This window comes from Epinephelus fuscoguttatus, linkage group LG16, assembly GCF_011397635.1.
Source record: "Epinephelus fuscoguttatus linkage group LG16, E.fuscoguttatus.final_Chr_v1".
Taxonomy (NCBI): Eukaryota; Metazoa; Chordata; class Actinopteri; order Perciformes; family Serranidae; genus Epinephelus; species Epinephelus fuscoguttatus.
The window spans coordinates 4,778,979-4,795,000 of NC_064767.1; the positions used below are offsets into that span (position 1 = coordinate 4,778,979).

General features: G+C 42.7%; 1 protein-coding gene across 3 annotated transcripts in view; it reads left to right on the forward strand.

Moving 5' to 3' along the window:
* The window catches only part of atrnl1a (attractin-like 1a), a 439,798-nt gene that overhangs the window by 44,764 nt on the left and 379,012 nt on the right, over nucleotides 1-16,022 (forward strand). For all 3 annotated transcript variants that reach the window (XM_049600221.1, XM_049600219.1, XM_049600220.1), the window contains exons 2-4: nucleotides 3,986-4,069; nucleotides 6,633-6,746; nucleotides 7,678-7,806. In XM_049600221.1, coding sequence (XP_049456178.1) covers nucleotides 3,986-4,069; nucleotides 6,633-6,746; nucleotides 7,678-7,806 — 327 coding nt within the window. The remainder of the gene's footprint in view (nucleotides 1-3,985; nucleotides 4,070-6,632; nucleotides 6,747-7,677; nucleotides 7,807-16,022) is intronic.

Sequence of the window (16,022 nt, forward strand, 5' to 3'; positions counted from 1 at the left end):
TATTTCTCTCACTGTCTGGACTGGCAGCGTGCCAGTGTGACCACAGAGCCTACAGTGACACTGCAGACTTGGATAGCACACACACACACACACACACACACACACACACACACAGTAACATACTGTCAAACTGAGGCATGCTGCGATGTCTTCAGCGCATGTGACGTGTTGTGTGTGAGAATGTGTTCATGTGCTTGTGCGTGTAATAGTGTGTTCATGGACATCTGTGTGTGTGCGTGTGTGTGTGTGTCACCTTCTCCCTCCACACAGCAGTGGAATGAGATTATTTTGATTGGCAGGTGTGACCGACGTTTACCTTGCACACACACGTACCCTCACACCAACAATGTGATTATTATGATTGCCACATGGATATATGTCATGTCGGGGTTACCACGGCAACAGTAACGTGCACAGTCTTACCTTGATATGGATGTGATGTCATAGTTTATCTGCTGACAGGATAAGTGTTGTTCTGCCACCAGTGTTTCCTCCAGTGGAGGCTCAGTCCCTGCTGGCTGAGGACGTATATTTATGTACATCTCTAATATATTGATACACATATCTGTGCATCTGATACCACAGTATAGATATGGTTTTAAAATATTGGGGTACAACGTTGCCCAAAGTAACAACTGATGGAGATGGCACACATAAGGATTATTTCGTATCAAACCAAAAGAGAAAAGAAGCTACAGTACAGTTAAATAATGTAGAGACGGCTGTGTGCACTATCAGTGGTGTCGGTGATGCCTGGTGAGCCGTATGTTACGCAGCAGCAAGGTACAGTGGAATCTACTTAAATGGAGTGCAGGAAGCAAAAGATGCAGCAGGTTGTAACGTTGGATCTCTGTCAGCAGGTAATCGCACAGTGGCAGGTAGTGTGGCTCATGCTGTGCTAACACTTCCTGTAGAGGAGGAATTTAATAAGATGAAGTAAAAACAGATTTCAGGTTGGCCAACTTGAGAAACACATTAATCACATTCATTTACTGCCGTGCAAACAGGAGAAGATTGATATCAGGCTCATGTTTGTGAGTCAGGGAACCAACCCAACCGCCAGAAGAAATGTTGGCAAACAGATATGTTACATTTGTACGTTAGTATTTTGCAGATACGTTGAAACTACATTTCAACAAGGCTGTGGTTAATGTGTGGTTACATTTAGACATAAAAAACACTTAATTATGGTAAGGAAGGTCATGTTTTGGGTAAAAATCTCCATGTGTCGTGGCACCATCCCAGCAGGAAATGCAGCAGTGGCTTGGTAAAGAAACAACTGCTCAAAAACAGAGATGGGTCCCTAATTCACACCTGTGTGATTGCTAAAAACCCGCTGAAAAAGCCCCCCTGATGACTCACTGAAACACAACCAATCTTGTTGTAATTGGTCTCGAACAGTGGTCTGCAGTTTGATGTCTCGCCATGGTGTCACAGCATCCACCTTCCCCTCGTCTTTCGAAGACAAAGTCAGCTCATATACAAGATGCAAAACAACCACAAAGACACACAGAATAACCAGAATACAAAGACTGTAAATTACCTGAAAGAGACAGAGAACAACTACAAAGAGATGCAAAACAACACAAAACGTGGCTACACAGCAATAAAGTGTGTGTCTTGCTCCTATCTGTGGGGGGGCCCACTGTCTGACAATGTGCCACTGATCATAAAGTATGAACCTGCACTCAGAGCACAGGCTGAGTGTTTGCTGAAGCGTGCCCTGCTGTGTCCTGCAAAACTGAACTATGCCCATCTGGGTGAAATGCCAAGTTTTCAGGGAGTCCCAGTCTGGCTTTGTTAACAACATGTAACTGGCCCTGAAACCAAAAATCTGTGTTTTCACATTTCCGTTTGTTTATGGATTTAAAGCCAGGAGAAAGAGAAAGATTGACTGACTTTAGCGTAGCCTCTGTGTAGATGCTAGGTAGACGTCATGTATCATCTTTAAAGGAGGTCAATCAGTCAGAGTTTTCGTTGGTACATGAGTTTAAATATTACTGAACATGGCAGCACCTCCAAATCTGCGGCCATGGTTCTCTGTCGGAAACTGGTGGATCGCCCTCTCTGGGTCGGGGGAGAGTTACTGCCTCAAGCAAAGGAGCAAGTATCTCGGTGTCTTGTTCACAAGTGAGCATAGAATGGACTGTGAGATGGATCGGCGGGTTGGTGCGGCTTCTGCAGTGATGTGGGTGCTGTGCCAGTCCGTCGTGGTGAAGAGGGAGCTGAGCCGGAAATCGAAGCTTTCAATTTACTGGTCCATCTATGTCCCAACCCTCACCTATGGTCATGAGCTGTGGGTAGTGGCCGAAAGAATGAGATTGCAGATACAAGCAGCTGAAATGAGATTCTCCAGTGGGGTGGCTGGGCTCAGCCTTAGAGATAGGGTGAGGAGCTCAGAGTAGAGCCGCTGCTTCTTTGTGTCGAAAGGGGTCAGTTGAGGTGGTTCGGGCATCTGACTAGGATGCCTGCAGGGCGCCTCCTGCTGGTAGGAGGCCCGGGGCAGACCCAGAACACACTGGAGGGATTACATATCTTGTCTGGCCTGGGAACGCCTTGGGGTCCCCCAGGAGGAGCTGGAAAGTGTTGCTGGGGAGAGGGACGTCTGGGGTGCTTTGCTTGGCCTGCTGCCCCCCTGGATAAGCGGATGAAAATGGATGGATGAATATGGCAGAGGGAACAGAAAATAATTTAAAACCACCCAGTTTGAAAAGACATGTACTGTTGAGCTGTTGCACTGTTGTAGCTGTGATTCAGTTGATCCAAAGATGCTTTTCATTTAACGTTTTTCATTTAATGTTAATATCAATTTTCCAATAAATCATGTTGTAATCCATTTTTATTGCTTCCCATCTGCAGCAGCCACAGCCAGAGGCATTATGGCTTCAGATTGTCCGTTCATCTGTCCCATTCTCGTGAAGACAACATCTTAAGAACACCTTGGGGGAATTTCTTTAAATTTGGCACAAATGTCCACTTGGACTCAAGAATGAACTGATCAGAATTTGGTGGTCGGAGCTTAAAGATCAAGGTCATTGTGACTTCACAGAACATACGTCAGTTGTGACAGAATCTCACACAAATGTCTAACAGGATGCAGGAGTGACAGTTTATATCCAAAAGGTCAAAGGTCAGCTTCACTGTGACATCATAATGTTCTTCAAAAACACTACTTTGGCCATTATTCAACATCATCTCAGGAACGGAAGGGGAGACATTTGGTCAGATGCTGAATTGGTGACTCTAATCTTGAAACTGAAGCTGATTGTTTCGATCTTCTGTGCTGCTGGGTTGGAGATGTGTGTGAAGCATCCATGTTTTAGAGTATGTCACTTCTTTGCAACAACATCCATGTTCAAAGCATCGTCTACTGTAATGGCAACATATGTGTGTGGACAGACATGTATGTAAACTGTAGCTGCAACTCGACTGGTTTGCAGAGGCGTACAAACACGAGGCAGTAATTCTAGTAAAGTTTATTCCAGCTAAACTCAAATTAAATTAGAAGATGTTAGTCACATTGAAAGAAAATATTTTTCTGCTTTTCTTTTTCAGATGAAGTCTTTGTTTTTGGTGCAAACTTCTGTTTTTTGCCAGAGTCTTAAAATGTAATACCCTGAAACAAGAGAAAACATGACTGCTCTCTCACCCCTCTTCGCTATAGGGATGCATCTTTGATTTAGCCGCAGTAAATCAAACATCAAGTCCAGCTGGAAACACTGCTTGTCTCATGATCTGACTGACGGAGAGCCCGCCTGATGCTAGAATGAATCTCTTTGTTTTTAGGGGGGTCACAAGATAAGATTTTGAGAAGCAGCCGTTCAAACTCCAGATTGTGGCAGACCACAAAAACTGCATCTTCACTGTGTGATGCTGATCCTGTTGTTTTGCTTTGGTTAAACATCTGATTTGAGCACATGGAGTTTTACCATAATCACTGAGTATCAGTCTGAACTTTGTCTCCCCTCTGTATGTCTTCCTACAGGTTAACAGACCTGACAGGCTCCCTCACAGATGGACCAGTGAACTATAAGTACAAGACCAAATGCACTTGGCTAATAGAAGGATAGTAAGTATCAGTGTTTGTCTTCTCCTCTGTCATCATTGATCTTGCTTTGTTCCACTCAGGTTAAAAACTGTGATGCGTCTTTGTATCTGGCTGAAGGGCTCCAAATAGAAGGAATTTGTCTATATATGTAGTTACTGTGCTGCAGAGTTGCTTTGTGCCCATTAACTGCTCAGAGACACACCAACTGAACGCACACAGAGATACACGTGTTCTGTGTAGAGAGCTTTTTACATTTCATTCCTCTAAAGACAACTGTAAAAAACATTATTTTCCACCACATCTGGAAATAATACAGAGGCCTTAATTTACAAAACAAATGTATGACGGCAACTTGGGTGCATTTCCACACAGAGCTCAGTATTTATCGATGTGGACGTGAGCAGAGGCTACAATCAAGTCTCACGTCAGGTCTCAACTCATGTACGCAAGTTTGAACCACTGTGGACTTGTGGTGCAGCAAATCTGGCCGAGTTGGAGAATTGTTATTAGACCATATTCTGAGTGGCATCTAAGTATTTGCAGCCACAAATTGTTACCTTAAAAATGTATCGCCGCCACATGGACGCACGCTCTCGGTGACAGATTGCAGTTCCTGGCTCTGTGGGACAGACTGACCAAAGGATGAACGCCACTGGTGCCCGACTCCAACTCATCTGAGACTTTTATTTATATTATTTATCATTATAACATCATTGAAAACAAATAAATAAAGTCTGCAGCAGTGTAATTATTTAAATACTTGTAGCCTAGGTAATCAAATGTTTACTTTTTTTGGGCTTGGACATACGTCTGTGTCTCCTCCACCACCTGCCATGCCTGAATGGAAGCAGAGCTGATACATGTGGCTACGCACTCCTCAGTCTGGTTTAACTATACGATTTTATATGAATATTATAACATCATCAATATGATATAAAAATAGGCTGAAGTTATTTATATATGTAGGCTGTGGGTTTGTACATAACATGAATATATAAATTAAATATTACACTTACACCACCAGCAGGCCAATAGCTGTCAGTAATAACACACTCTCTGCCAGTGCCTGAAAGAATAATTCCTTTTTTTATGTACTGTATTTTACTGGTTAGTAAATGTATTCTGAATTTCAGGTTACCCAGCTTTGGATAGAACAAGAATGTCTTTGTATTTGTGCAAATGGATTTGCTCATAAACATGATATGTCACACACACTCCTCCGCCCATCCAGACCACTTACTCCTGAGCTATAGTGGGTGAGCAGGTGGAGCGTGTGTTTTTGTACCTGCAGGGCTCCAGATTGATACTATTCAGTCAAATTTTGTGACCACCGAGCACCACCGGGACTTGCAAATATTATTAATATATGGATTGGAGAGCTGATAGTTTGTTTCCTGCTTACAGTGACTAAATCATCAGGTTTAATGGCACCACAGTATTGTTTAACTTAATGAGTTAAACAATACTGTGAGCAGGCAGGGTTTGTGTTTTTGTACCTGTAGAGCTCCAGATTGTGACTAATAAGTCACATTTTGTGACCACGGAGCACCAGTGTGACTTGCAAATATTATTAATATATGGACTGGTGGGCTGTTAGTGGAGCCTGATCTCACTCTGAACCTGTCAAAATCCAGAGCTTGGGCAGTGACTTGCAGCATCAGAAACCACCAAAAAAGGCGTCCTTTAACATTGGCATGATACGCTGCTGGTTGCTGTTATAGTTTAACGGCGCCAAGCAGCATCAGGGGGAAACGCATTAGGATGGGGACAAAAGTTAAGGCAGCAAAAGTCTGAATGGGGCGGGCAGGAGGGATGGTGGATGGTTCCAACAAATGCTAACTTTCACCCAAGAGAGCAGCGTTCCAAAGCCAAACCCTGTTCTTTTCGCCTAAACCCAACCACGTGTGTTTTTTGTTGAAGGAAAAAAAAACGTCAATTCGCGTTGTTGTACTGACGTGAATTTCCTGTGAAAACAGAAGTGTATGTTGAAAGAAGACAATGCATGTAACAGGCAGAACTTCACACGGTGTCCCAGAAAATCAGCAACCAACGAACCCAGGGTACCTTGCATGTCATATGTGGACGTGGGAAGACCATGACCAAACGTCAATATGTGACAAGGTCGGAGTGAGAATGTGTTGATTAGTGTGTTTTCAGCCAACAGTAATAGATTAACCTGCTTGTTTGCTTGCTAATTTCAGCGCTAAGATCATCAGTACGTCTATTTTTATCATTATTTTTATGTAGCTGTCTAAAAAAGTAGCTTGAGTTGAGAATGCACTTACACACACGGCACTCAGCGATCAGAGTCCTGACACAATGTGCAGGTTTCTGTCAGAGAACTCCTTTTAGCATATGCATGTTTCTCAAGACTGGGAAACGAGCTTATTCCAGAGTTTGGGTTTTCTGAGGTACTCTGTGAGTTTGAGTAATTTATGATCAAAACCTCAGACTTCATAAATACTGGAGACACCTTTCAGAAGTAAGAATAATATGAAGCGTATAGGTAATATATATTCATCAAATGCATTTTGTCATACCCATCTATTCTGTGTTCTGTCTCCTCTCACTCCCCGTCTCCCAGCCCTAATGCAGTACTCAGGCTGCGCTTCAATCACTTTGCCACGGAGTGCAGCTGGGACCACATGTACGTCTATGATGGAGACTCCATTTATGCTCCTTTGATTGCTGTCTTCAGGTAAGCGCCTGCTACTCTGAATAGGAGAGCTGCAAGAGCGGGTGGGAGGGGGCAATATGGAAATGACTCAGGTAGCCTTCAAAAGCCCCAACAATTTTTCAGTCAAATGGCTCCACGTATGGGCAAACAATGGGCCTCATAATCACCATTGTACCACAATACAGCGATAATAGGAAGAAAATATTGCAATTACTCACATTATCCCTGAATACCACTTCTTTCTGGAGCTTTATTGCATATATTCATATTTTCTTTTCCAAAGGACAATCTACAGTAATGTGGGTGGCACTTTCATTTGACAAAAATTCATTAAAAAACAGTAATGCCACAATAATTTACCAACCTCCCACTTTCTACTCTGCTCCGCGGAGGCTTATCTCCTGTTGAGAGTTCACTTGCTCGCAGGATATGAAAGAGCTAATTTGGCCCATTCCAACCAAGGGGAAATTATCTGGCATTTGAATATACAAACTCTAGGCTTGTGTACTGTTATTACCTACAATAAATAAGCTTACATTGTTCATAATAGATGGGTACATACTTGTGTTGGGATAAAAAAGGCAATAGTTGCAGCGGGGAGGATTCATAATGGACGAGGGTACATTTGCAGCGCATTGCATTTATTAAAAGAGACAAGCCGAGCAAATAAGAAACCACCAACCCCCCACAGTAAACCTCATCAAACAAATAAAAACATAACGCGGTATGACTGTGCTCTGCAATGTTGTTTTACTTTAAAGCTAATCACTGTCATATTTGTGGCGGGGCCTGCAATTGCTCAAATGGAATCCTTTTTATCTTACAGCTTTCCGCTGATGCTTTCAGACCAGAGTCCATAAAATACAGAATGCTTTTTATCATTATTAGTTTTTTTGTTGAAGGGGACTGTGTGTCTTTCCAATGTCTCATTCTCTGTTTGTCTCCTCCTCAGTGGTCTGGTAGTGCCAGAGACCAGAGGTAATGAGACGGTCCCGGAGGTGGTGACGACGTCCGGCTACGCCCTGCTTCACTTCTTCAGCGATGCTGCGTACAACCTGACCGGCTTCAGCATCGCCTACTCGTATGTCTAGAGTTGATCCTCCTTCACTCTTTTTTGTAGCCTTTTCTGATTTATGAATGTCTGACAGTTCGGTACAGTTTGGTGCACTTTTTCTCTGTTTCCACTGTGAGAAGTTGTGGATGGTACCAACAGAACCGTTCCTTACCGCCCGATGTTTGGTCCCCCCTCTGTTGGGGTACCTAGCACACAGATCTGGGGCCTCATTTATAAAAGAGTGCTTAGGATTCATACTAAAAGTTGATGTGCGCCCGAAAGCTGAAAATGGCGTGCACCAAAAAATAATCTGATTTATAAAACGTTATAAGGTGGAACGTTAACTTGTAATGTTACTCAATGCATGAGTTGATGACGTGAATCCATCAGCACACCTTAAATTTCACCATTATTTTAGTTTTTATATGACAGACACTTGTAGTAATGAGTGGCGTTTATATATATTATATTAATTAATATTATATTAATTTTGACCGGTTTATGTGAACGCCATATTACAGTGTTTTTTGGTGTAATTTTTTCAGGGTTTTTTTTTGTGGTAATAGTTTTTCTGTTTTTCATGGTATTTTTTGTTGTTTTTTTTTTCAGGGTAATTTTTTCTGTTTTTCTGAGTATTTTCTTCTGAGTTAGAGAGCAATAGAACAACAGACGCTTTCATTCCTTTCTTGAGAGCTCAATATAATGGAAGCAAACATGACCCGCTTGTTTAGTTTAATCCAGTTTTACCTTGTATGGCATGCAAATGTTTGGGCACCATTTGTACAATTTTTTTTAAAGATTCTTTTTGTTGGCTTTTTGCCTTTAATGGACAGGACAGTGTGTGAAATGGGGAGACAGAGAGAGAGTGGGGACTGACATGCAGCAAAGGGTCGCAGGCTGGACTCGAACCCGCAACCACTGTGGTGAGGCAGTGCCTCTCTACATGGGGCGCCAGCACTATCCACTACACTGCCGACGCCCCATTTGTCAAAATTTAATGTACTGTGAGGAGTTATGTAAGTAGAAGATGGACTGATCTCCAAAGGGCATGAAGTTAAAGATGACACATTTCTTCAATATTTTAAGCAATATTACTTTTTAATTTCAGTCTTTTACCGTTTCAAAATCAAAAGGAAAAGGGCCTGAAGCAAAAGTTTGGGCACCCTGCATGGTCAGTGCTTAGAAGCGCCCCCTTTGGCAAGTATCACAGCTTCTAAACACTTTTTCTATCCAGCTCAGAGTCTTTCAGTTCTTGTTTGGAGGATTTTCACCCATTCTTCCTGCAAAAGGCTTCTAGCTCTGTCAGATTCTTGGTCTCGTAGGAAATATTTACTAAAATGTACCTTAGATTTCTGAAACCTCACATTGAACACGAGCTAATGTGGTGTGGTCGCGTCACTGGCAGCAGAGTAAATATAACATTAGCTCATTATTTTCAGTTATAATGTTGCTAACTGAGTCTTTTACAGCAGACATTTTGGCGTGTCATAGCAAGAATGTCACAGACGTAATTAATCACATTGATGACGGCTGCATTCTGTTACGATGAGCTAGTTTAGGGCTTTGGTATTGTGAGTGCTGGCTCCCTTTGACTTACTGGGACACTAAATGGAACTGAGCCATCGTTAAGGAAATTAGTTTCACCTGTTCCTGCTAAGACGAGTCAAAACGTCTGCTGTTGAAAAACTCCACTGTACCTGCTGTCACGTCTGTCTGAAGGTAGCAGCGGGGTCATAGTGGTAAGTTAATGATAGTTTAATGAGGAGAGATAGGTGAATGAAGCAGAGATAATTGTTTAATACAGATTAATGAATGATATGGGATGATTAAGATTTGACAGAATGACTTTGGCGGTTAGACTCTGTAGGGACATTTTTAATGAAGTGGCGTCTGCCCTGAGCAGCAGCAAGATAAATCCCACCATGGAGTCCAGACACTACTGGTGGTGGCGGCTCCCAAGAGATTTCTGGGAGGGGTTGAGTGTTTGCACTGTCCACCAGCAAAAAGTCGAAAAGTGCCGTTAGAATTACAAAAACATATAAAAACAATCACAGTGTGGCGCATGGCAGTGTTGCTGCTGGGCTGAGGCAAGAGTGGCTGATTCAAACAGCGGACTTCTGCAACAAGTTCATCCTTCCTGTGTTGCACTGTGACCGGCGTGTGGTGGTGCGGCTTTCCTTTGTCAAGACACAGCAGACAGCTGCAGCAGGAGACGGTGAAGAGGAGGGCGAGTGAAAGAGGGAGAGCGTCAGTGTGTTGTGCTAATTGTTATCTCATTAGTGCTTTGATAAACAGGAAATGAATCATATTAAGTGCTGTGTTGCTTTTTTTAAAAAAAATACTGTACCTGCAATCTGGTTGCTATGGTCATGGATGACACTACGTGTGACTATTAACCACACCCCAATTCTCTGTTTTAGAAAGAATGTTAAAAGTTAAACAGGAAGTAAAACTGGCTGGAGGGAGGCTTTAATTGACAGCGCTAGAGAATGAGAGTTAGCATGCATGCTAGAGGTAAACAGCAGGTTTGAGAGACAGAAGTTTTGCTAGAGCTTCATTTTGTCAGTGTATCCCAAAATTAGACCTTCATTTGACTTTTGCTAGAATGTCTCATTAGAAGACTGGTCCCACAGAAGACCAGTGCTTTTTATTAAACTAAGGATCCTCTCAGACCTAGAGTCATCTCCGTTGGTCTGAATCAGGGACTCATGTTGTTCCAAAGTTGTATAATTTCCTAGAGTTGGTTCATGTTCTCACGGGGTGCCGTAGCATTGTTCCAACCTCTCATTGTTCCGACCTCTCATTAGTCCGACATCCTGTTGTTCCGATATGTGATTATACTAGGCTATACTGTATTTGTGTACCATAAAGGATCAGCAACGCAACAAAAGTAGGCTACTGGTTGAGATACAAGCGTCATAGAGAGGAGAGAATGAAACACCATAACCTCCTGTTATTAACTCTGGGATCGGGGTTGTGTGGGGAGCTCTCCGCGGTGCTGAACGGCTCCCGGCGGGCGTATTGATGGTGATGGTGCGCCGCGACCGGCTCTGGGTCAGCTGGGAAAGGCTTGAGGCGGAGCAGGCTCACAGCTTATGTGTTTGCCACTTTCTTTTTCATTTTAACCCACACCATGATCTTTTCCTGACCCTAACCAAGTGGTTTTTGTGCCTAAACCTAACCAGACCTTAACCACAGGGCATCATGATGATTTCGGAACAACAGGACTTCGGAACAATGGGTTTAATATGGTCGGAACAATGGGCAGACCCCTCTCACAGCAGCATTTACAAGAGGACCAGATCAAATACCTTGTGTGAGAAAGCTGCTTTTGATTGGTCAGAATTTCCATGTGGGAAAAATCCAGGAAGTAAAGCAAACGTTGAAGAAGAGTACACTTGCAAGATAAATGTGACACTTTCTAATGTCACAATGGAGGGACAACTACGCAGGTTGATTTTAGCGCTGCTCATCGTGGACTATATTGCTGTCATTGTTCATTTTAGTCAAAGCATACAGTTTGAAAACGAGGCGCGGCTCCAACTAGAAAACAATGTTTTGATGCATTGGATGTGCTGAATGTGCATATTAAGGCAGTAAAGGAGGAGGTGCACATTAATAATCCTCCAGGACTGTAACATGCTCATGTTTAACCCAAACAATGTGTCATGTGACTGCAGTTGCTTCACATCCAGGTCGGAACACCTTCTCACCACAAACCAACCGCACCAGAGTTCGTTTGTAACCGGACTGAGACCACCTCTTCAAGAAGGTCTCGTCTGGTTGTTTTGGTGTGTTCGCACCTGCCCAAACGAACCACACGTAGGGGGCAAACGAACTTGAGTTTGATTGAACCGAAACAAACAGGGCAGGTGTGAACGCACCCTTAAGGTTCTGTTTTCTTTAAGATAAGAAAAATAATGTGGTCATGGTTACATTTAGTCAATCAGGTCTTTTTTTTACGTAGCACAAAATCATAATCAAAGACACTTTCATATAAAGCAGGTCTAGACTATGCCCTGTAGTCGTGTAGTTGAGGATCCTCTTAAACTTAAAAAAGGTTTACCTTGGGCTGCTTCATACTGTGATACAGCTAGTTGATGTTAATGTCTATACAGATTGTATTTATGCCACTGAAATGAGGCAAAAGTGGAGTCATGGTAAAGTCATGGTTTGTTGAGCTCCTGAATGTTAACGCACATTCATTTGTTTTAAGCTGTTTGGACAGAATGACCACTGATGTTTATCTGGTGAGTGCAGCCTTGGTCGTACTGGTTTATGCTTTCCAACCCGACTCAAAACTCACTTACAGCACAAACCCAAATTCATGCTGTATGTCAGTCCGCACCACGTTACCACCTCTTACTCACAGACACAAACCAGACAGCTTTGTGCCAGCAGTTATGGCCATGATGGAAAATATAATGATATGTGGTACAGTCGGTTGTACACATGGGAGGAGTGAGTACTGTTACTGTTCAGCCTCAAGGCTCTCAGCACACACACACACACACACACACACTGAGGGGGGATAAAGGTTGTCATGACGACCCTCTTGTCACAGCAGCAAACCAGCTTTTTGTATTAACGAAAAGATGATTTTCTACCTCTGGTCCTTGACTCAGTTTTTTCCCCCCAATCGTTCCATCTCCTTTTGCATCTGTAGTTTTCTGATATTACACAGAAACACTGTGTAGTGTTTGGATTCATGCTTTTTGTTCACAGTTTGGTTTTTATGTGTCATTTTTTTCCTTCTACTTAGGCTCCTGCTTCTGTCGGTCTCTTTTCAGTCTGTTTCCTTTGTGTCCTTCTACCTGTCGCTCTATTTTCTCTCTTTTAAATTATATCTGCCTTGCTCCATCTCTCTCTTACGTGTTCCGTGGTTCCTACATTTAATTGGCAGATGCTTTTGTCCAAAACCACTTGCAGTAAGTGCATTTAGACTCAAAAGGAACTAGAGATAGACGTCTGCAAAAATTGGAAGCGCATCTGTCTCAAACAAACAGCTGTGTTCAGAGCGACGGCACATCTGCTGTTTGTGCTTTTCTTTTTCTGTGGTTCATGTAATAACATGGGCTCAGTCATTCTTCACTACATTTTATCGATGAATAGGGACTAATGATTAATGTCAGGAGTATTTTAACTTTACATAATGTATTATTTTGTATAGCTTCATGGTTTGGAGATTATTCTTATTTAAATATTGTTGATTTTTATACTACAGCTGTGGAAAATACTTTCTTCCCCATTAACTGGCTTGTTGGTGAAGGAAACACACAAGGACACCGTTTTAACCATAATTTTAAATATTAAGCATAACTTTAGTTCAGGCAGGACATGGTGTCAAGCTCAGCTCACATCCCAGCGACATCAGCTGATCTCAAGCAGCCCAATCAACTGATGAGTGATGGAAGGGAGTCAGCTGATAGATCACATAATTCCTTTCTATGCAGCCAACTGGCAAATCTCATTCAGGGCGCCCTCTGCCCTTCCATGCGCCTACAAGGAAACAGAAATGACATTGATAAGTCAGACACAACAAGAAAAGGAGGAGCAAAGGCTTGCAGAGGGAGCAGCATCAATAGGCGGGGCAAAGCAATTGAAGCTTTCCATGTAGGCACATGGAAGGGCAGAGAGGTGTGCACTCACGGCCTCAGGCTTTCTGCGTAGGCCTGAGAAAAACCAGAGAGGCCCCAGAACAGAGCCATACCACCAAATATGATACTGAAAATGGAAATAAAGTTTTCTTTGACTAAAGTGGTCCTGACTGAACCATAGTTAAGTCTTTCTGCTTTGTATCATGAAGCCATTTGACCCTCACTGGCAGGGGTTGCGTTAACCGGATATTCATCTGCTTCATGTAGCGTTGTTGACATAACGGCCTGGACACACCCGATGCGTTAGTGCCGCAGAAGTCCTGCAAGTGTACTCGCAGGCGCTTGACTGTCCACACAGGCAGCGCATTTCTCCTGCGCTCTCCGCGCCGGTTAAACATCGACTCCACTTGTCTGTTCCCATCAGTACTCATTTTTTCACTTCAACAGGTCATTTTAAACATAGGTAAGGCCATATTTTAATCGTTTTTTTATAACGTAATAAGTTAATGACAATTTGTCATTGCATGTCCATGTATTGAGCGTGTTGGATTAACACTGAATGAATAGGGCATATTGTTCTGACCATTTTATTTATGTAGTTATGTCTGTAGGCTCGGTGACACAAAATTAAAGTTGTAATGAAGTGATTAGGGTATTGAAAAATGTGTTCGGTTATGCACTGTTGTGTTATTTTAAATTATAAACACTGTATTTTCTCCTCACGTTCCTCAGTGCATGCTGTTGTTATTTTATTTTGAAAATTCTCTCGTCTTTTCTGTGTCCGACTTCCTGTTTGGTACGATCCGCTCTATCCAGCTTGACAGAAGCGCTCGGCTCGCGTGAAAAATATACCAGACCCAGAACTGAAGCGCTGCGGTGTGTGGATGTCTGTTCATCTTTTCGTTCATGTCCTTATTAATGCACACTTTATAACTTGATTGTTGGATTTATTAAAAACAAACGAATGAACACTAAATGTCTTTGAATATCTTTATTATCATTTAAAAATTAAAATTAAAATGACCGGTAAAAATAGATTATGACCTGATTTTTATGACCCTGTCGGTCAAAATGGCCGGCGAGGAAAAAGTCTAGCGCAACGTCTGCTCACTGGTCAAATTAATCTAACCACGGGTTAAATTGACTGCAAACACATTTATGGTTTATATCAGGGGTTAGTTTTCATTTATCATTGCTGTGAGCCTGTAGTGATTCTTACAATCACCAACTGTAAAAATGCTTAGCCTCCACAGTGAATAAAGAGATGTCTTAATATGTTGTCAGCGTAAATGTGTATCATTTGTCTACAGCTTGACACCTTTTCTCTAAATTTTGTTGAACCTCAGTCAAGTGTTGGCTAGTCTTGAGTCTTCCCCAGCCCCACTGTCCACAGATCCAAACCCAAAACGTAAGAGCGTTTGAGGAAAATAGAGAATTTAATAGTGTGCGGGCAGATTTGTTTGCTTTCACACCAATGCTGCAAAGTTAAAAATGTAAATAATCATAAATAGCCCACTGCCATCTTGTGGTAAAACATAGTGATGGATGCTCATTTGACTTATTTTTAAAGTTGATAGACTAATTTAGACTTAACCCTTTGAAAACTGGAGCGACATAATTTTTCTTGTGCTGCTTTAAAGGATAACTTTGGTATTTTTCAACCTGGGCCCTATTTCCCCATGTGTATGTGTGCGTATGATTCATAGGTACAACTCGTTTTAAAATTGGTTCAGTATTGAGGGAGGCGGATGCAGCCGGCAGCCGCGAAACGAGCTAAAACGGTAACGGGGGCAAATGCGTCCCGTATAAGTTTGCGCATTACAAGTGCTTTTTTTCGCCACTGACCGGTTCAGATCGCCAGTGCTATCTCTGTAAATAGCATACTAAGCGTTTCGAACATTGTTTATATAACATTACCTCCACTGTGTCTGTAGCTCTCTCTACTCGTGGGACAGCCGTTTTCTTGAGGAAGAGGTGTTTCGGGATTGGATGTCTTCTCTTCTTCGGCTGGCAGTAGTCATCTTGGGAGAAGTGAGCACTGCAGACCCGATGGTCTGCAAGGCGCAGTGTCTGGACAGGAGTGTTAGCATCCATTTGTAGCACAACTAGCCACAACTTCAGCATCTCGCCGTCCAACAAAGGCAGCCTATGAAAGCTGTACGGGGTGTTGCGCGACATCCTGTTCTTGCAATTCGGATAAACACAAACACGAACCATTGTTTTCAATCGATGCAGTAAAACTCTCAGCTGTACTCCGGGACAACCAGCACCACTCTGAGCGGCGCTCAGCATGGCTCCTCTGTTTTCTTCCGGCAACAAGCAAAGCTCTCGCAACATGACGTCACAGCCCAGAGGAGGTGAAGGGTCAGGGAAACGCTTAGGATGATATTTACAGAGATAGCACTGGCGATCTGAACCGGTCAGTGGTGAAAAAAAGCACTTGTAATGCGCAAACTTATACGGGATGCATTTGCCCCCGTTACCATTTTAGCTCGTTTTGCGGCTCCCAGTTGCATCCGCCTCCCTCAATACTGAACCAGTTTTAAAACGAGTTGAACCTATGAATCATACGCACACATACACATGGGGAAATAGGGCCCAGGTTGAAAAATACATTAGTTATCCTTTAAGATGCCTTTAGCAGGT